General features: G+C 48.1%; 1 protein-coding gene across 1 annotated transcript in view; it reads right to left on the bottom strand.

Moving 5' to 3' along the window:
• Nucleotides 1-1,224: 1,224 nt before the first annotated feature.
• The window catches only part of CUL9 (cullin 9), a 751,325-nt gene continuing 733,915 nt past the window's right edge, over nt 1,225-18,634 (bottom strand). Inside the window, exons 41-42 of the mRNA XM_085610160.1 lie at nt 4,145-4,218; nt 1,225-2,659 (exon numbers count right to left, since the gene is read on the bottom strand). Coding sequence (XP_085466286.1) covers nt 2,431-2,659; nt 4,145-4,218 — 303 coding nt within the window. The 3' untranslated portion in view covers nt 1,225-2,430. The remainder of the gene's footprint in view (nt 2,660-4,144; nt 4,219-18,634) is intronic.

The following is an 18,634-nucleotide window of genomic DNA, read 5'->3' as shown; positions in this document are numbered from 1 at the left end:
ACCGAGGCACAGTGGTGTTTCAGCACCGGCACTCTGGGGTCCGATGTTTGGCTTGACTCAGATGGAGTTGGTTCGATAGCATGTGCCTTCGGCTGTTTTTTCAGTGTCGAGCCATGGCCGAGTATATCAGACACAGCTGTTCGGTGCCGACCATGGCCTGAGGGCAGTGGTGGCCCATGTAAAGGTTTTGGTTGGTCCAGAGGTTTTGGAATGGGTCACTGGTGTTGGTACCTGGATGAGGAGGCCTCACAGCTTGTCCCACTGTGATATCCTGCAATTCCAACTCAGAGTCTGAGCTGTATCCAGATGTAATGTAAATGAGGCCTCGTCTGCTGCTGATACATGGGTGTGGGCCTCCTCCAGAGGTTCTTCGGTTCCAAAAAGGTCTGGCATGTCCTCGGCGCTGAGGCGAGACATCTCGAGCTCATCGATCCCGCAGCGTCTTATTGGACCGAAGGATTTGCAGGCCTCGCAGGTGGCTTCCTGATGGCCCGGAGAGAGGCACAAGTGCCACACCTGATTTATATTGTGCGTGGGTAGTTGGTGTGCCAACGAAGACAGAATCTGAAAGGCGTTCGTTCCATCACCGGGTGGACATGGTGTGGAGGGAACGTGGAAGAGAAAGTCTGCCTCAAAGGGGAAGGACCACTGGAACCGCGGTCTATTTATGCTGCCATGACGAAGTCAACGTTGACAGAGAGATGAGGGAGACTGAAAAGACTCGCAATCTAAAACAAAACGACGGTAAGGTATGGAAAGGACAAACGACAACTGTGTTGAACTGGAGCAGAGAAACACAGGTCCAAACCAGACTAACAATGGAGTCGATGCCAAGGTGCATCACCAGCAAGAAAACCTACTTGCACACTTGCAAGCCCAACACTAGATAATGGGATAATGCTAAGCATGTTTATCTACAGCCATACACGCCTCGAACATATATTTTGAAAATTCAGTCATCATTCTCCAATCATCAGCTTATGATTTCTGAAAATATACACATTTTCATTTTGAATACACATTTTTCAATATATGTATACATATATTATTTACCAACTAAAAGCTTCTAATTTAGTAGGCAAGGCTGCACACAAGAGAGCGACTTACAGGTAGCTGGCGAGCTACTGGCAGCTCATGAGCTACTCGTTGGAGAAGCCTAGTCTATTTCAATAAATCCATGAATCTTAAAGGAAAACATTTTGGAGTCAGTTGTGTTCTTTTTTTAAAAGAAAAGCTATTTATTTAGTAAATCGAAGTTACCTCACTTCCTATTCTTTTCTCCAAGAAAGATAAAAGCGTGATCTGTGAACAATACCCATTCTGGAGGATATATATATATATATATATATATTTATAGTATATATAGGAAATCTTAGAACAACAATTCCTCATCTGGGCAAGTGGAATATCCCCAAGCCTGGGGTTTCAGTAACAAAAACAATGGAAAATGTATGAAACCAACATAAAATTAGGGCTTGTGCCCGCTGTCATCACTGCCAAAGCACTCTCATCAACTTCACCTCAAAATTCAAAATGTTAACTTTTTAAGGTGCCTTCATTGTGGGGGAGGTGATGCCAGCACCCCCAAAAATGTTGTGGGCACTTCAGGTGTTGTAGTTTCTTTCTGAAAATATATTTTTAGATGCTGTAAAAATAGCTTGTGATTTTTACTTCTCAGCTATCACCAAAAACATTTAAATGGTCATGTGTGAATTTCCAGTGTTCCCCAGGCCCTGTTCCGCGTCCACTCACACAGTGATCCATCGAGCTTCACACACCCCTTTAATGAACTCCTGTTCTAGTTGCCTCTGCTCTCACGATTCTGTCATTTGTTTGTAACCTAACCTCACCTCTTGCTTTTCTGGGGCTATTGGCGCTGTTGTAAGAGTGCCCGGATAAATCATCCTCTGGGTCAGTACAGCTGGGAGTACTAATCGCCACCCAGTGAGTTATGGAACAGGAGCAAAGTTAAGTCTGCAATAAGCACTCTGGTGAGGGATGACACCATATGCAGGACCAGGAAGGGTGTGCAGAAGGGACTTTCTGTTCATTTCACAACAGGGCCTGCAGAATAAACAGGATGGTTGGGTAACTTCCCTAATCCATCTTCTAGAACGAGTTTAGGAAATTTAACACAAGTCTACCTAAAGAGCCATAGTTTGCCATGTTTAAAATTCCAGTCAAGAAGCAAATAAGAAAGCCGAGACATGAAGGTCCTTCACGGAGTCATCCTGGAGGTGCAGGCAATACATAAGTGCTACACAAAGTGATGTGGAAGGACGAGAGGGGAGAGCAGTCTGTAATTCCCGTGCGTTCACAGGGCACTGTGCACCATGAACGCAGACTGTTTGAGGTTTAGTTGACAGATCGACATGTATGGGCGATGCTCCTCTTTCTGGAATTCTTCTCTTCCTAGTTGAGAGCATTGTTTTATTCGTACACCTCTCCATCATCCTCATCGTCAAAGAAAAAAGAATCCCTTTCCAGATTCTCAGACTCATCATCGTAAGAGAAGTTGTCGTCGTCGATATCTTCATCGTCATACTCTTCTTGCCACTCAGGAACATACTCTTCATCCTCGTCGTCATCATCCTCTTGCTCCTTGTTGGCATCCCCTTCATCTGTATCTGGCGAATCAGACACCCCATCAAACTTCAGCCTGCACAAAGAGAAGGACTGGTATTAACAAGGCAACACCATCTTACCAAACAGGCTGCTGGATGTGCATCAACAAAGGTTTTGACCAACATAAAGGGACCATGAAAGGATAGGTAAGATACGAGGACAGACAGACAGACAGCGTCCCATGAATATAAAAGCATCATACAGTTGACCCAAACGCTTGGGTCTGATAATCTATTTCAGACACAGAGGCGTACACAACAACATGAGCAAATTAAGATTAAGTTTTGGCATATGGAATCTATCGCATTAAACATATTCCATACATACAAAATACCCAGAATCTTTGAGGGATCTTCAATTTTCCCTACATTTGCTAATTCACCACCTTACAGCACAGTCCCCACCTTATTTTCTATCGACCTCCCTTGCACATCGAGTTCTGTACTCTTTTTCCTGATTCCCAATAATCCACCCGCACAATGGACTCCCCATACCTTCTTTTTGCACCTGCTGTTTTTTACATTCATACAAAATAAATGTCTACTCTTGCCTGTCTCTTGGTAAACAGCACTTTTACATGTCTCTCATCTCATCCATAACTTCAAACTTGCCCTTGTGCTCCACAAGTGAGGATGTTTCACTCCACTTCTCTTGGACAGGAGGGACTTTAGCAAAAAAGGCCCAGTTAGTGTGCAATTGCTCAGAAATGCTCATAATTTGCGAATCAGTTGGGGGCCGTAGTTCGTGGGGCTCAAGGAAGTTTAATTTCAGTATAATCCTTCTTGCTATCTGTCACATGTAAATCTAGGCATCCACCAGGTATCCAGGCAGCCATTAACCCCTTTATTACTTCAGTTCTTCATCTTTCTATGCTTCGAGCTAAAGAATACAACAAAGTGATGGAAGTAATGCCTGAATTAATCTCCCCACTGGTGGTCATTCCACCCATTACTATTTGTTTACGGAGAGAGAACCTGAAGCTATGTCCAGACATGGCCCCGGGCCCGCTATGCCATAGGGCTCAGGGTGCAGCCAGCGATGGGGCTCTAATAAGACAAAGTGGTCTGGGTTGCTTGTGTTCCTGTCTGGAAGGGACAGTCTGGCAGTTCGACCAGCACTGTTCCTATTGAGGGAGGACAAAGGCTGATTTGTACATGGCTGGTTCCTGTTTGAGACGACTTGTTTGGCAAAAACATGTGACCAGAAAAACTTACTGAGGATAAGATTAATTCAAGCATTTCATCCACCACTTCCTTGCTCTTCTCAACTTAAATTCTGAAATATTTGTTCTGGAGCTTCTCAGCAATAAACAATACTTGGTGTTAACAAGACCAAAACCAGTTGGACTCATTTTATCAGCACTGGAAAGACATTCCTCAACAGGGATACATACCTGGGGCCTGCAAAATGTAGAACACCCTCTGCAGCGAGTGGTAGGTCTGATAATACCAGCTGCTTTGAGCTCCATAACCAACAACAAAAACAAAAAATCAATTCAAAGTAGGTTGTGGGTACTCACTCTGCAGCAGGAACATTAGACAGCTTCATCTCTCCATCAGACCCAGCCCTTGAATGAAAACCAAACCGAAAATCCTGCAAGGAAACAAGTCAATGAGTGACTGCCATGGATGTATCACTTTACTGCCGACAGCTCCATCCCACAGACCTTCTTTAACAGGGACAGAGGAGAAAAGAACATTATACGTATGTGACAGTTTCCCCGATCACCAACCAGGATTTGGATATGACTGATTGCAGAAGCCATGTCTAGTCAAGACTAGTGGCCACAAAATGTATGAATAATAAAAAGAAAAGCGGGAGCTTATATTATGAGATGACCCAGTATGATGGGAATGCTTCATGCATGAAGAGTTCTTCCCGATGGGATCATACCATAAGGGCACGCCAATCATTTGAAACTGGACTTCACCTGGAAGTCACCCAAGACTGCTTACATCATTCAAATTCTGTACTGGTTGGTGAACCATGCTTGCAACTTGTTGGCTTGCATATCTTTTTTTTTTTTATTGTTACTATGTTTTGTAAATACTGAGGGGACCCTGCCTATGCATTCCTCAAGTAATTACAACCAGAAACAAAATGATAACTTAACGGTAGGAGTAGTTTTGCATCTTGAAGAATTTTCTTCATTCACATGCTGTGCATTATTCTGCCATCTAGTAGTAGGTCTGGAAAGTCCTCTTGAAGGACAAGTTACTTACCTTTGGTAACGCCTTATCTGGTAGAGACATGATCTAGCAGCAGATTCCTTACCTTTGAACTTCCAGGCGTCAGGCTGCATCTGGAAGATTTTTCTTAGCAGTACCCCTGCGCGCCGATAGGAGGTTTTGTGGACTCCGCGTGACGTGGTCGGCGTAGTGTTCGTTGTCGTGACGTTCGCGTCAATATAACCGCCACTCCGGCGCACTCAAGTCCTTACTTTTCACAACTTTCCATACCAGAAGCGTGGAACCATGAATTGACTGATCATGGCCTGTTAAAAAAGAACAGCTAGGGCCCTGAAGGGGAATATCCTTGACACTAAAAACAATTCCACAGTGCGGGGACGATGGGTGGGTTGGTAAGGAATCTGCGGCTACATAATTTCTCTACCAGATAAGGCGTTACCGATGGTAAGTAACTTGTCCATCTGATAGACACATCTAGCCGCAGATTCCTTACCATTGAACATATACCCAAGCAATACCTTCCCCGGAGGAGGGACTGCAGAAAAGTTTTAGAGCAGAAAATCCTGCAGAACAGGGTGGCCAAACAGGCCCTCTCTGAGAACCTAAGAATCCAGGCAACAGTAGATGGCAAACGTGTGCAGAGACGCCCTGGTGGAATGGGCCCCAAGGTCTCCAGGAGGCTGCTTCTGTGCAGATTTTTATGCAGAGGATGACCCAACGAGAGATGGTCCTCTTTTGAACAGCACACCCCTTCTTTGCTCCCACGTATCCTATGAAGAGTTAGTCATCCACCCGGAATTCTTTAGTGCAATCGAGATAGAATGATAACACTATTTTGGGTCCAGACGGTGGAGACACTCCTCTTCCTTGGAAGGATGCGGAGGTGCATAGAGAGTGGGCAGAGTAACGGACTGCCCCAGATGAAAGGGAGTTATAACCTTGGGCAAAAAGGGCGCCCTCGTTCTCAGCACCACTTTTTCTGGCAAAACTGTCAGGTAAGGAGGCTGTGATGACAGTGCCTGCAGTTCGCTCACCCGCCTAGCAGACGTAATTGCCACCAAGAATGCTGTTTAGATGGTGAGCAACCGTAAAGGGCAGTTGTGCATCGGCTCAAATGGTGCGCACATCAAGAAGGTGAGGACCAAATTAAGTTCCCATTGTGGCATAAGAAAAGGAGAAGGGGGAACAAGTCTTTTAATCCCTTCAAAAAAAACTCTGCACCAGAGGGGACTTGAAAAGTGAAGGGTGATCTGGTAGCCGAAGAAAAGCTGAAAGGACCGAACGATAACACCTCAAAGTGCCCAAGGCAGAGCCCTGCTGGAGCAAGAAAAGGATAAACGACCTCACAGACTACGGGAGGGAGGTCAAAAGCTATCAACTGTCGCCACTCAATCTCCACGCAAGGAGGCGGAGAGGGGACAGGTATGGGTGGAGGATGCTCCCCTGCTGCTGCGGCAGAAGATCCTCCCGAAGGGGCAACCTGATTACAGGATTGATGCTCATGTCTAGCAGTTCGGGATACCAAACTCTCCGTGCCCAGTCCGGAGCCACAAGAATATCTTGTGCCCGGTCGCCTCTGATCTTCTTTAGCGTTCTGGGCAGGAGTGGCATGGGTGAAAAAGCATATAGGAGGCTAGAGCTCCACTCACAGCAAAAAGCGCTGAGAGCGAGAGCCGCCTTGGAAACTCCAATGTGCAAAATTGCTAACATAGCACGTTCTCTTCAGAGGCGAACAGATCTAACCAAGGCTCTCCCTACCGCTGAAAGAGACCTTGTGCCATCTCTGAATGGAGTTGCCACACGTGATCCGCCCTGGTGTTCAGGGAACCGGCCAGGTGTTGAACTACCAGGGAAATGTTCTGTTGTTCCAGCCAGATCCAGAGACGCAGGGCCTCTTGACAAAGAGTCTACGGCCCCACTCCGCCCTGTTGTGTACCACATGGTGCTAGTGTTGTCTGTGAACACCTTTATCAGCCTTCCCTTTCAGGATGCTAAAAAGGCTGTCAGTGCCAGTCGGATCGCCCAAAACTCCTACAGATTACTATGGAGCCTGGCTTCCGTTGGAGACCAGAGTCCTCTGATCTCCACCAGATGGCCACCCCATCCCAGAAGGGATGCATCTGCCACTACTGTGGGATCTGGGTGGGGAAGGGAGAGGGGTCTGCCCTTGATCCAATCGCCGTCTGTCAGCCAACACTGCAGGTCTTTCGCAGTGTCCTCCGAAATCTGAACCAGGTCAGTGAGATTTCCTCTATGCTGTACCCATTGGAACTTCAGGTCCCATTGCAGAGCCCGCATGTGCGAACGTGCATGGTTCACTAGTAGGATGCAGGAGGCCATGAGGCCCAACAGCCTCGGAGCCAATCTCTCAGAAATCCAAGATAGAGGCTGAAACATCGATACCATAGCTTGAATACCCTGGACTCGCCGTTCAGGAGGATAAGCCCGAAACTGTACCATGTCCAGAACCACTCCAATGAAAGGGGGAGTCTGAGAGGGGGTCAGGTGTGACTTCAGCACATTGATAGTGAACCCCAGCAAATGCAGGAGGTTCGCCGTAGGCTGGAGGTGGGAGACAACTGTTAGGGGCAAGCCCGCCTTCAACAACCATTCGCCGTGATAGGGGAAGACAGAAACCCCTGAAATCCGCAGATGGGCTGCGACCACTGTCATCACCTTTGTGAACACCCGAAGGGCGCTAGTGAGGCTGAAGGGCAGCACTGCAATTGAAAGTGCTCGTGGCCCACCGTAAACCACAGGTAGTGACTATGAGTTGGCAAGACGGGGATATGAAAATAGGCATCTTGCAAGTCCAGCGTTACCATCCAGTCTCCTGGATTCAGGGCAGACTGGACCTGAGCTAGGGTGAGCATCTTGAACTTCTCCTTTTTTCGGAAGTAGTTGAGGGCTCTGAGGTCTAGGTTAGGACGAAGGTTTGCGTCCTTCTTTGGCACCAGAAAATAGCGGGAATAACAACCACAGCCTATTTCTGGCCCGGGAACCCTCTCTATAGCTCCCTTGGCCAAGAGAGTCTTGACTTCCTCGCGGAGTAGAGTAAGGTGGTCCTCTGTCAGCCGATCATACACTGGTGGCATAGACGGAGGGGTAGTCTCGAAGGGGAGAGAGTAGCTCCTTCGGACTACTTGCAACACCCATTTGTCCGATGTGATTTTCCGCCAGTGGTGGCGATGATGGCGTACTCTGCCACTGACAGGCTGTGAATGATCCTGGGGTATCGGACTAGAAAGGTTTTGCGGGGGAGAAGGGGATCATGGCTTGCCTCTACTTCTGACCTCCCGACCCACGGGGTCAGGGTGAACCGCGTCCACAGTCCCGCAGAGGTTGCTGAACTTGTGCGCCTGCTGGCCAGAATAGGGTTGGCGCAGTTGGCAGCCCCTTCCGTAGCCACGAAAGGAGCGAAAAGCAGATGCGTGCCGGGAAGTTGAGGTGAGAGCCAAGGACTTGGCTGTGGCTGAGAGTCCAAGAAACGCTCAAGGGCGGCATCTGCTTTGTCTCTGAAGAGATGGGAGCCATCAAAGGGCATTTCCATGAGGTTAGCTTGGACATCCCCCAAAAAAACAGATGTTCTCAGCCAGGCATGGCGACGTACGGCCACCGTCGTGAAACTCACTCTGTCCAGCGAGTCTGTCTTGTCCAAGCCACATCTGAGGGTGAACTTTGCTGCATCTCTCCTGTCTGAAATAGCTTGGGCGAGTAGAGCCCGATTCTCCTCCGAGACCCTGGGCAGCACCTGCGCAACCGTGTTCCAATATCGAATGGGAATAACGGCCCAAAAGGCACGCAGTGTTCACTGACTGCAGTACCAGACTGGCAGAAGAAAAAAAATAATTTCCATAACTCTACAGTTTCTTGAATCCCTGTCCGGGAGTGCGGAAGGGAATGTGCCACGGGAAGTGGAAGCCTTGTCCACCAGGTTTTGTGAGGGGGGGATGGGCAGTAAGGAAAACTGGGTCACCCGGTGCAGGGCGGTGGCCAATCGTCCTATTCACAGGGTTCCCTGTGCTGTATACTCTTCATCCATTCCGAACCCTTCAGAATAGGGCAGGTTGAATGGCATGGAGGCGTACGGCTCCGGTCTCGGGGAGCGCCGGACAGGCTCTGTGTCGTCGGGAATGAGGATCGGGGAGGCTCTGCCAGAGGGGGCCGGTGACGCAGAGGACCTCAGCCCTGGACGCGGAGCTGAGGAAGGTCGCTGCAAAGGTGCGACCGGCACCAGTCCAGACCTGTGTTCAATCCGAGGCTGTGGCACTAGGGCCAGAGCCGCAGACTGGGGTGCCACAGCGACCCCTCCATCATCCGAGCATGTGGGGCCCAAAGGTGCGCCGGCAGGGTCAGGCCGTCCAAATATGGCGCACATGCTGTCATAGAACTCCTTAAGCAGGGCGGGGGGCGCTCCTGGTCCCAGAAAGGCAGGGAAACGCGGAGGCGACCAAGGCACCCGCTCCGCAGAGCAGGCCCTTGAACGCCAATTTCCTCCCTTCATCATAAAACGGCAGGGTGAAGTCGAAGCACGCTTCGACTTCTTGTGTTTTTTGGGGTGCCTTTTACCTGACTTCGACGAAGAGGACTTTGGTTCACCGTAGCGGGGCTTGGACCTTCCTCTTGACCGAGACCGACGAGGTGACTGCCGCGGTGCCGGATGCAGGGCTGCGTGCAGCTTTAGGGCACCACTCCCTCAACGTCTTCGGTGTCATGGCCCAGCAGTCGGAGCACGAATGAGTCGTGGTCGCACTCCAGGCTTTTGAGACACACTAAGTGGGGGGGTCTGTGACCGGCATGGTGCAATGACAGGCGCCACACAGCTTGAGCCCAGAGGTCTTCTTACTTGATATCCTACACACCAAAAGAAGTTGGCAAAAGTCAAAAAAGGTCTATCAAAAAATGACAAGGGGCAGTTCAGGTCAACGGATCGGATGTCAGAGCACGAGAGTGCTGGTTATATTGACGACGTGGACGTCAGGACAATGAAACACGACTTGGACCAACGCCACCTACCAGCGCACAGGGGTACTGCTAAGAAAAATCTTCCAGATCCATCCTGAAACCTGGAAGTTCGAAGGTAAGGAATCTGCGGCTAGATGTCTCTACCAGATGCCTCTTTTCGCTCTTTTTTTCCGTGGGAGTCGACCACTGGGGTTTAAACTCCTCCTCATGTGACTTCAGAAGTACACCCTGGAAATCCCTCGACTAAGTCGCCATGTTAAGATTCTTTTTCCTTCCTCTTTGTCAGTATTTTCTTGAGTTGAGTTTGTAAATACGCCTATACTGGTGGAGGTGGGTGGGTCGCATGTGAATCTAGAAAACTCTTCAAGCTGCAAAACGAATCCTACCGTTGTGTAACCATTTCACTTGGCAGCCTGAATTATTTCTGGATTCACACGCTGTGCATCTATTACAGAGCGTTTCTTCTTCATGTGGGTTGGCTGGGTTCTTTAGAGTGTGTGTTTGCAAAGAAATGTTTCAGTATTCTGTCCCACTTCTGCTTCCCTGTTGACCTGGTTGGCCACGTAGTAGTGTTTTGTGAAGGTGTGTACCAATGACCATGTGGCAGCTGCATATATGTCCTCTAATGCTATACTTCCTAAGCAGGCAAGAGTTGCCCATTTTTTCCCCTGTGAATGCGCCTTTGGCTTTTGTTACTTACCCCCTTCTTGTGACAATATTGTTTTGTCTGTACTATCCATCTTGCAACTGTTCCTTTGGTGACTGGAAGTCCTTTTCTTGCGTGTGCAAAGGATACAAAGAACTGTTTCCCGATGTCCTTTGTTCTTTTCAAATAATACATAATTGCACTTCGGACATCTAGCTTGTGCAAAGCTCTCTCCTCCTGCATTTTTAGCTGTTGAAGAAAGGCTGGTTAACATGAAATTTTGATACCATTTTTGGTATAAAATTTGGGTTTGTTTTCATAACCACTTTGTCTCTATGTATCCATAGGAATAGCTCTTGAGTGGTGAGAGCTTGCATCTCACTCTTCTTAGCAAGGTGATAGCAATGAGGAAGGTGGTTTTGAAGGTTAGAAACCTCAGTTGTGCATCCTGCATTGGTTTGAAGGGTGAGTACTACACACACAAGTTCCATGTAGTCATTGGCACACTTCTTGGGGGGAGGTGGGGTGCTACTTTCTTTACTTCTTCTAGGAAGCGCTCCACCACTGATGTAGTTAAGAAACTTCTACCCAATATGCCTTTTGTGTACGCTACAATGGGTTCTAAGTGGACTCTGATAAAGGCATAGGCGAGCCGTTTGTCTAGTAGATGCATCGGGTATCTAATAATTGTGACCTCTTGCGTCCAGTCTGTGTTTTCCAGGCCTGTTACACCATAGCTGGAATCTCTTTCATTTGTTGCTGTAACATTTCCTTGTTGTTAGTCGCCTCGCTTCCTTTAGAATATCCATCGCCCTTTCTTTGCAACCTTGAGCTGTCCAAATTCTAGTCCTCAGGAGTAATGCTGCCAGGTTGAGGATGTTTGGTTCCAGGTGCCACACCTGTCCCTCCTGTAACGTTAACAGGTCTCAGTGTGCCGGGAGTGGGATTTACTGCCCTTGGGATATTTCCATGAGGTCTGAGAACCAGGTCTGTGGAGCACATTGTGGGAATATCAGGGTGACTTGTTCCTGTCTGCACTTGTGGATTACCTTCGGTATCATTGGAATATGTGGAAAGACTAAAGCAAATATCCCTGACCCTTTTTTATTGCTAGGGCATTCCCTAGTGACTTTGGGTGGTAGAACCTGGATGCAAAGCTTAGGCATTTTGTGTTCTTGTGTTGCGAAAAGGTCTACTTCCGGAGTTCCCAGAATGTGCAGGATGTGCCTTGACACTTCTTTAAGGTAGTATACATTTTTATTGGCATTGACACAGATGTACAACAGTGGTCATAACACAAAACCCAATCCTCCCACCCTATTGCTTCACAACAAAATTAGCATCGGACAAGATACACTATGTCATTCGATGACAACTAAGTCTATGTAAAGAGAAGACACATACAATATGCTGTTAAAAGCTCAATGCCTTCCAGACATCCCCTTCCTTTCCAACCACCATTTCCCATGCCCCGCCAACTTCCAGCTGATTGGGCGTCGTGACTGTTATACCTTTACTGTGCCAGCTTAGTTTTTAGTGACTGTCATGGTCATGGCAAACCTATCAACTCAGCGAGCATTGCTGCCCAGGCCTGCAAATCATCTGCCAATTTATTGTCTCTGCGGACTTTCCTCCACCATTACCCACTCTGCCATATCTCTCTGCCAGTCCTCCAACAGCATCATATTAGGAAAGAGCCACGGGATTACCAGCCTACGTTTGGCTAGCACCAACCTTCGTAGCATGAATTTCCCACTACGTTTTTTTCCTTTTTCAAACAGAAACCAGACCAAGCAAGCACTGCCTAATATCTTTGGTGATGGTCCATCCTGTGGCCCCATTCAGTCTAGTAACCACTGTCTGCCAATAATCATCAATTATGGGGCACCCCCAGGCCATGTGTAGAAAATCTGCTCCAGTCGTTAAACAACATGGACAGGACACCGCCCACCCTGGGTAAATAGCATGAAGCGATTTAGGAGACATGCCCACCTGGTGCACTACATTCTACTGTTTTAATCTGAACTGAGTGTTTGTGGAGATCCATTTCACCTCTTTGTAAACAACCCCCATTCCCTATCTAGTATGGTGTCTCACAGGGCTTCCTGCCATCTACCCTGTACCGTCAGGGTATGCGCCGGAAAGTCCTCCCGCAGTGCCCTAGCCATATTAGGCAGGGTAGCCCCTGTGACTCCGGTGGTACCTCTGGGAATATTGGACAAATCCCCCTTGCAGTAGCCGCAATCTTGGCGAATTGCAAGAACTGCCCCGGCCCAAAAAGTTAAATGTGGCCACTGCTCCAGCTTGTGTGACAAATTTCTCATTAGAATACAGCTCTTGCAACTCCCGGCCCTCCATTTATCAATGGACAATAATTGCGCGATCTTCGCGAAAGGATGCAAAGTCTAGATACACATACCAGGCGCAGATTTGAGTGACCAGAGGAGGGGACTGCTCATTACCCTGGCCACAACTTCTTCTATTTACCAGCTTTATAAGGTGCATGGCGACCCACAAGAGGTTTCCCCGTCCTAGAAACTGCTTGAACCAGAGAAGCTCATGCATACTGTCAAAAGATTCAGCAAAAAGTCATGCTTTAAGTCCTTTCCTAAATGTTAGTTCATCTGAGGTCATCCTCAGGGAGAGGTGCATTTCATTCCAGAGTTTCAAAGCCAGGAATGAGAAAGAATGACCCGATCTGGCTTTTCTGTATTCTCAGGGTGTAGGAACCAGGCTTTTTATGTAGATATACCAATGTAAAGGTATGCTATGCAGATGGTCTAGCCGACCCTCATTGGTTTACAAAGCCTACTTTAATCATTCCAAGTGCTCTATTTGCGGTAGTGTGGTCGAGCAGCCTAGGCTGATCAGAGGGGAGTGTTAGGCATTTGTTGCACACGGAGTAATAAATGGTACACACACTTTTGACCAAATGGTCAGCCTTCTCCCCCAACTCCTGGGGAGAGACTAACCTTAAGTCCACCAAGTGCTGATCTATTTTCTTAGAAGTACAATATGCTCCTTTATAACTAAATTAGAGAGCGCTTCGTACCTTAATTACTTTAATCCAGTACTCAGCGGCGAATCCAAAGCGCTCAAGCAAGGTTCCATTCTTGAAACCATAGGACTCCACTTGTTCCTCATTAAGTGTCAGGAGTCTATCCCTGCACTTGCCTGAGAAAAGCTCCCATAGTAAAGAGCCCCATTGTCTCTAGTGTAACTTTCTCATTTTACAAGCCCTCTCGATGGCTGTAAACCATGCAATAATGTCATCACCCTCAACACATTTCCTCTCTATCCCTATTTATGTTTTTGCTGTCACCATCAACGGGTGCTAGACCCATCTCAGCCCTTTCTTTCTCTAAAGCCAGGATTTGGGCTACTGGGGTTGCTCTTCTGGCTGGTCTCCCAAGATGCATATCTTGATCGTCTAGTTCGTCGATGGGCCTGGAGTGGCCTGGCCCACCTTAGGATAGAGTTTACGATTCTTTTCCTCATCCTCTGTAGAATTTGTAGGGGAGCTATCCTCATGATTACTGGTTACAGTATCTTCACCACTGACTCCTTCCTCATCAGGAATGTCAGGATCTGTTTCTGACTGGCCTGCATCTGACTCTGTGAGGAGCTCCTGGAGCTTTGGGGTTGGAGTCCGTCTTTACGTTACTGGCTGTACAGAGGTTCCTTTGGTGCTACATGCTAAGATGCTGGCAAGGGGTCCGGTTGAGCTCCTGAACATTATCATCTGTGCCAGACATGTTTAGTACAGTTGGGACCTTTTTAGAAAATCGACAAGTATTCTAAATAGACTTTTAAGATCCAACTGACTAGTAACAATTTTCAGCATTTCTAATGCAAAAAGAACTGGGGGACATAACAGAATGCCCCAACACTTCAAATTAGAAAAAAAATCAAAACCTTAGAAAAAGTCTTTTTGACTAATGTCAATTGTTGATTTCTTCGTGGAATCAAATATTTACAGAGTGGGTCAGCAAATGCAAAGACTTGTATCCCACCTTGAACCACCAATACAGGAGCTGTTTTTTTATGTAGGTGTACCGATGTATGGGGTACCCTATGCAGGAAATCCAGACGACCCTTATTGGTTTTACAGGGCTCACTGTAATAATACAAGGTGCTCTATTTGTGGTAGAGTGGTCAGGCAGCTTAGGCTTATCAGAGGGAGTGTTAGCCATTTGTTGCACACACACAGTCAATATATGGTACTCACACTCATGAATAAATCCAAGACCAACTTATAAAAATAACAGATCTGTATGTGGTTTTAGACACCAAGATCATTGGAATCAGGTAAGTACTTTCAGAGTTATAGATTTTAGAAATAAACATACAGTTGAATAACGTTTTTGAGGTATGAGCCTCAAACGTGGCAATGTTATCTTATACACTGCATATATATACACCTGCAAATGTTTTTGGAGGATGCCTTCTAGGACTTCAGGTGCTTGGGGGACAAGGTCCAAGAAGCCACCAGCAGTTCAGTTTTACATGCCTTCGAGTGTCCAGGTGCAGAGGTGCTGGTCGCATTGGTAGCCTTGAGTGCTACGTGATAAAGCCAATGGAAAGGGACCTGCAAAAAAAAAGGCTGCAAGTGGGGACTTAGGGACAAGTTCGGCAGAACCTAAAAGGGAACTTGAGGGTCTCTGGAGCACAGGCACACAGTTGATCTCTGCGAATCCAGGCTGGGGGGCTCAGGTGCTGAGGTCGACGGGTCACCTGAGTTAGAGGCTCTCACTTTGTATGAGTGACCTGGACGGGGGGAGGCAAAAGCAGGGCACTCTCGGTGCTGGCCTCTTTCATTTTGACGTCCCTCGTTGGCAGGTCAGCTTTGGTGTTGCCCGGGCTGGGCACACAACAAGCCTTGGAAGTTGCAAAGGCTCCGGTACCCAGGAAATTGGTGCAGCAAGGCTCCGGGAGGCCTCAGTGTCTTGGGACTTCGGTGAAGCAACGGGGATGACTTGCTGGGCTCTCAACAACCTTCTCCTGACGAGTTGCTCCCTCAGTGGGCCCGATGGCCAACAAAACGGAGTACCGGGCAATGCGATTGGTGCCTGCAGATGCAGGGGGATGGCTCCTTCATTCCAAGGGAGATCTTTGCTGGTTGGCGAAGTGATGGGTAGTCCTTTAAGGAATTGGGGAGAATGCAGAGTTTTTGGGCAAGTGGTTCTCAGCAATTGTTGAGATGCAAGCAGCCTGGCAGAGTTTGGCACCAATCTTTGGTGGAGGTCTTCTGTTCTCATGTTGTTAAGTAGTCTTTATTCTGTTCCCAGTAGTTGGATCTTAATTCCTGGTGTCAGGGGCCACCTAAATACTAAATTTAGGGGCGTTAAGAGAAATGTAAGGCAGCAGCCAATGGGTTACTTACCCCTGGGGCAACTACACCCCTAAATGACCACTTCCTGGCGTGAGTGGGCACTATCCTGATCAAGAGTTCCTAGGTAAACCAAAATCTAAATGGTCAAACCCTTCTTCAGCAATATACTTCAGGTAGTTCAGCTTAGGTGGGTGACTAGCCGGCAAGTGCAACACGCCCATTGCATAGATAATTTCCTGTCTGCTCTGGTGCCAAATGGGTGGCAGGGGGTGGCATACCCAGGTCAGGTGGGAAGCCCGGGTAGCATATCAAAGGCAGCACCGGCTTTGAGGCCTCTGTCCTTGGTATGCAGATTTACGAGCCATCCTGCTGGAGATGGTGATAACGCCTCCTGCTAGAGCAGGTAATGTTTCTGACGCCTGAGAGCGCAAGCTCTCCCTTGCAGGGCGTCAGAAACAACTGTGTGTGGCCGACAGCACTCTAGTGCAGCCTGCACTCTAGGGGACTAGTAAGGCTTCTGGGGGCACCTCTAAGGAGCAATCTGGGTGCATGTCACAATAAATCTGATGCTGGCAACATCACAGATTTATTAAGACGAGCTGCTAGATGCCAAACACCATTATTTCCAGTGAAACCATTATGTAGCTGGGTAACTCGTAATGACCAGTGCCCAGTACATGTCTTCCGCATGGCTCCCTGAACACCTGCAATACTTAGCAATGGAACTAGGCATAACCGGGGCACATCTGCTCATGCAGGTGAGCCCTCACGTAATATAATGCACCCTGCCATAGGGCTCTAAGGCCTGCTGCAGGGGTGACATACATATAGTACATGCAGTGTAAGGGCATTGCCTACAGACGATAGGCAATGTGAGGAAATATGAATTTTGTGATCAGTTATGTCCTATTTTTCAAATGATTTCACGCATTATGCAATGGCATTCTGCATGCAGTTTGTGTGTGGGTCTCTTTAAGTGATATAATAGATGCTGCAGCTCTTGGGGACCCTCTTTATTACCCATGCCCTGGGTACCAGGGGTGCCATTTACCAGGGACTTACAGGGGTGCTCAAGTCTTTGCCAATTGGGTTGCAATGTAACATTTTACCTTGTTTGGGGGAAAGAGCATTGGCACTGCGGCCTAGTTAGCAGGGTCGCAGTGAACTTCCAATCGAAAACATCAGACTTGGTGGGCAAAAAGTGGGGGTGTGGGTTCTAAGTGTCTAACATCTCCAAGTAGTTGATGTGAAAACCCTGACATCAGGGTTCCCATTGGTCTTGAACAGTCAGGTCCTGAAGAGCAACCTCCACCTTGTGAGAGAGACATCCCTTGTGATGGTGATCTGCAGAACTGGGATAAGAAAAAGCTGCCCATACAACAGGCTGTTGGTCGTCCACCACTGAAGAGAGCGGTAAGTGCGACTGCAGATCACTAGATCGTCCCAATGACCGTCCTCTTGAGATAATTAGTGCGTTAAGCACTCTTGCAACTGACAAACGTGTAATATGGCGTGGGGGACTATAGCAATACAGGAGACCATCAAGCTAAGTAGGTGCATGACTTTCCTGACCATGAGCTGTCGACCAGGTTAGAAGAGAGGAACTAATGTCTGGAAGGACGGTATCTGGGCAGACCTTGCCAATTTTGTAGTTGAGGATTGCCCCTAGGTAGGGTTGAAGGTGGGATTTGGTCGCATTGATCATAAACACTAGCACATGCAAAAGGTTTAATGTGACCTCTGTATGATCGCGACACTGTTGTTGAGTGGCACTTTTGGTCAGCCAGTTATCCAGGTAGGGGGAAGACATGGATGCCCTGTCCACGTAGGTGAGAAGCCACAACTGCCAGTCACTTGTTGAACACCCTCGAGGTGCGGTGGTGACTCCGAAGGGAAATACCTTGAACTAGTAATGTTTTCCCCTGACCACTAACCTGAGATACCGGCGATGAGACAGGTGGATTTAGATATGAAGTAGTCGTCTTAAGTCAAGAGCGGCCATGAAGCCACCTTGCTGTAGCAGCGGAATAACATCCTGCAGAGTGACCATGTGAAAGTGCTCTGATAGGATGTATTCGTTGAGGGGCCTGAGATCTAGATTAGGTCGGAGGGAGCTGGTCTTCTTGGGGATCAGGCAGTAAAGCAAGTAGACTCTCAGGCCCTGCAGATGGTGAGGAACAGGCTCTATTGCCCCTTTGAGGAGGAGCTCCAGGACTTCTTCCCTGAGCATATGTTGGTGTTCTGGGGAGAGTCTGTGCTTGCGAGATGGTATGGTTGGACCGTGGAGGTACTCTCTAGACAGTAACCGTGTTGGATGATGTTTAACACTCACTGGTTGGAGGGGACGTTGAGCCACGTAGGGAAACATTTTTGTAGATGCCCCCAACAGGTGTTGTGTGATCTGGGGGCAGAAGAAGCAAGTCAGGGCTTAGTGGGGGTGACAGCACCCTTAGGAGTGCCACCCTTGTCTCTACCTTTAGCAGTACAGCCCAGGTAGGACCCTTAATAGTAGCTTCTAGGGGAGAGCTGCTGAGCCTATTGTCGCTCGAAAGCCGTGGCGATTTCAGGGGGAGGGGTGGGGGGGGGGGTTAGGTCTTCGAGCCTCCAGGGTATGGTGTGTGGCAAAAGGACCCACGAGGTGCAGGAATCTGCTGGGCGCCCATAGCCTTCATTATCTATGCATCTATCTTTTCCAGCTTTTGGTCAACCTACGGCTCGAACAGGTGTTGCCCGCCGAATGACATGTTGATCAGGCTTTGCTGGACATTCGAAGATATGAAGTTAAGCATGTCTACGAAGGAGCACACTGGAGTTTACGCCTCTGGCAGTGGTGTCAGATGCATCAAAGGCACACCGAATGGTTGTGTTAGAGATATG

This window comes from Triturus cristatus, chromosome 6, assembly GCF_964204655.1.
Source record: "Triturus cristatus chromosome 6, aTriCri1.1, whole genome shotgun sequence".
Lineage (NCBI taxonomy): Eukaryota > Metazoa > Chordata > Amphibia > Caudata > Salamandridae > Triturus > Triturus cristatus.
The sequence above is the reverse complement of the archived record's forward strand: the minus strand, read 5'-3'. Positions and strand labels throughout refer to the sequence as shown.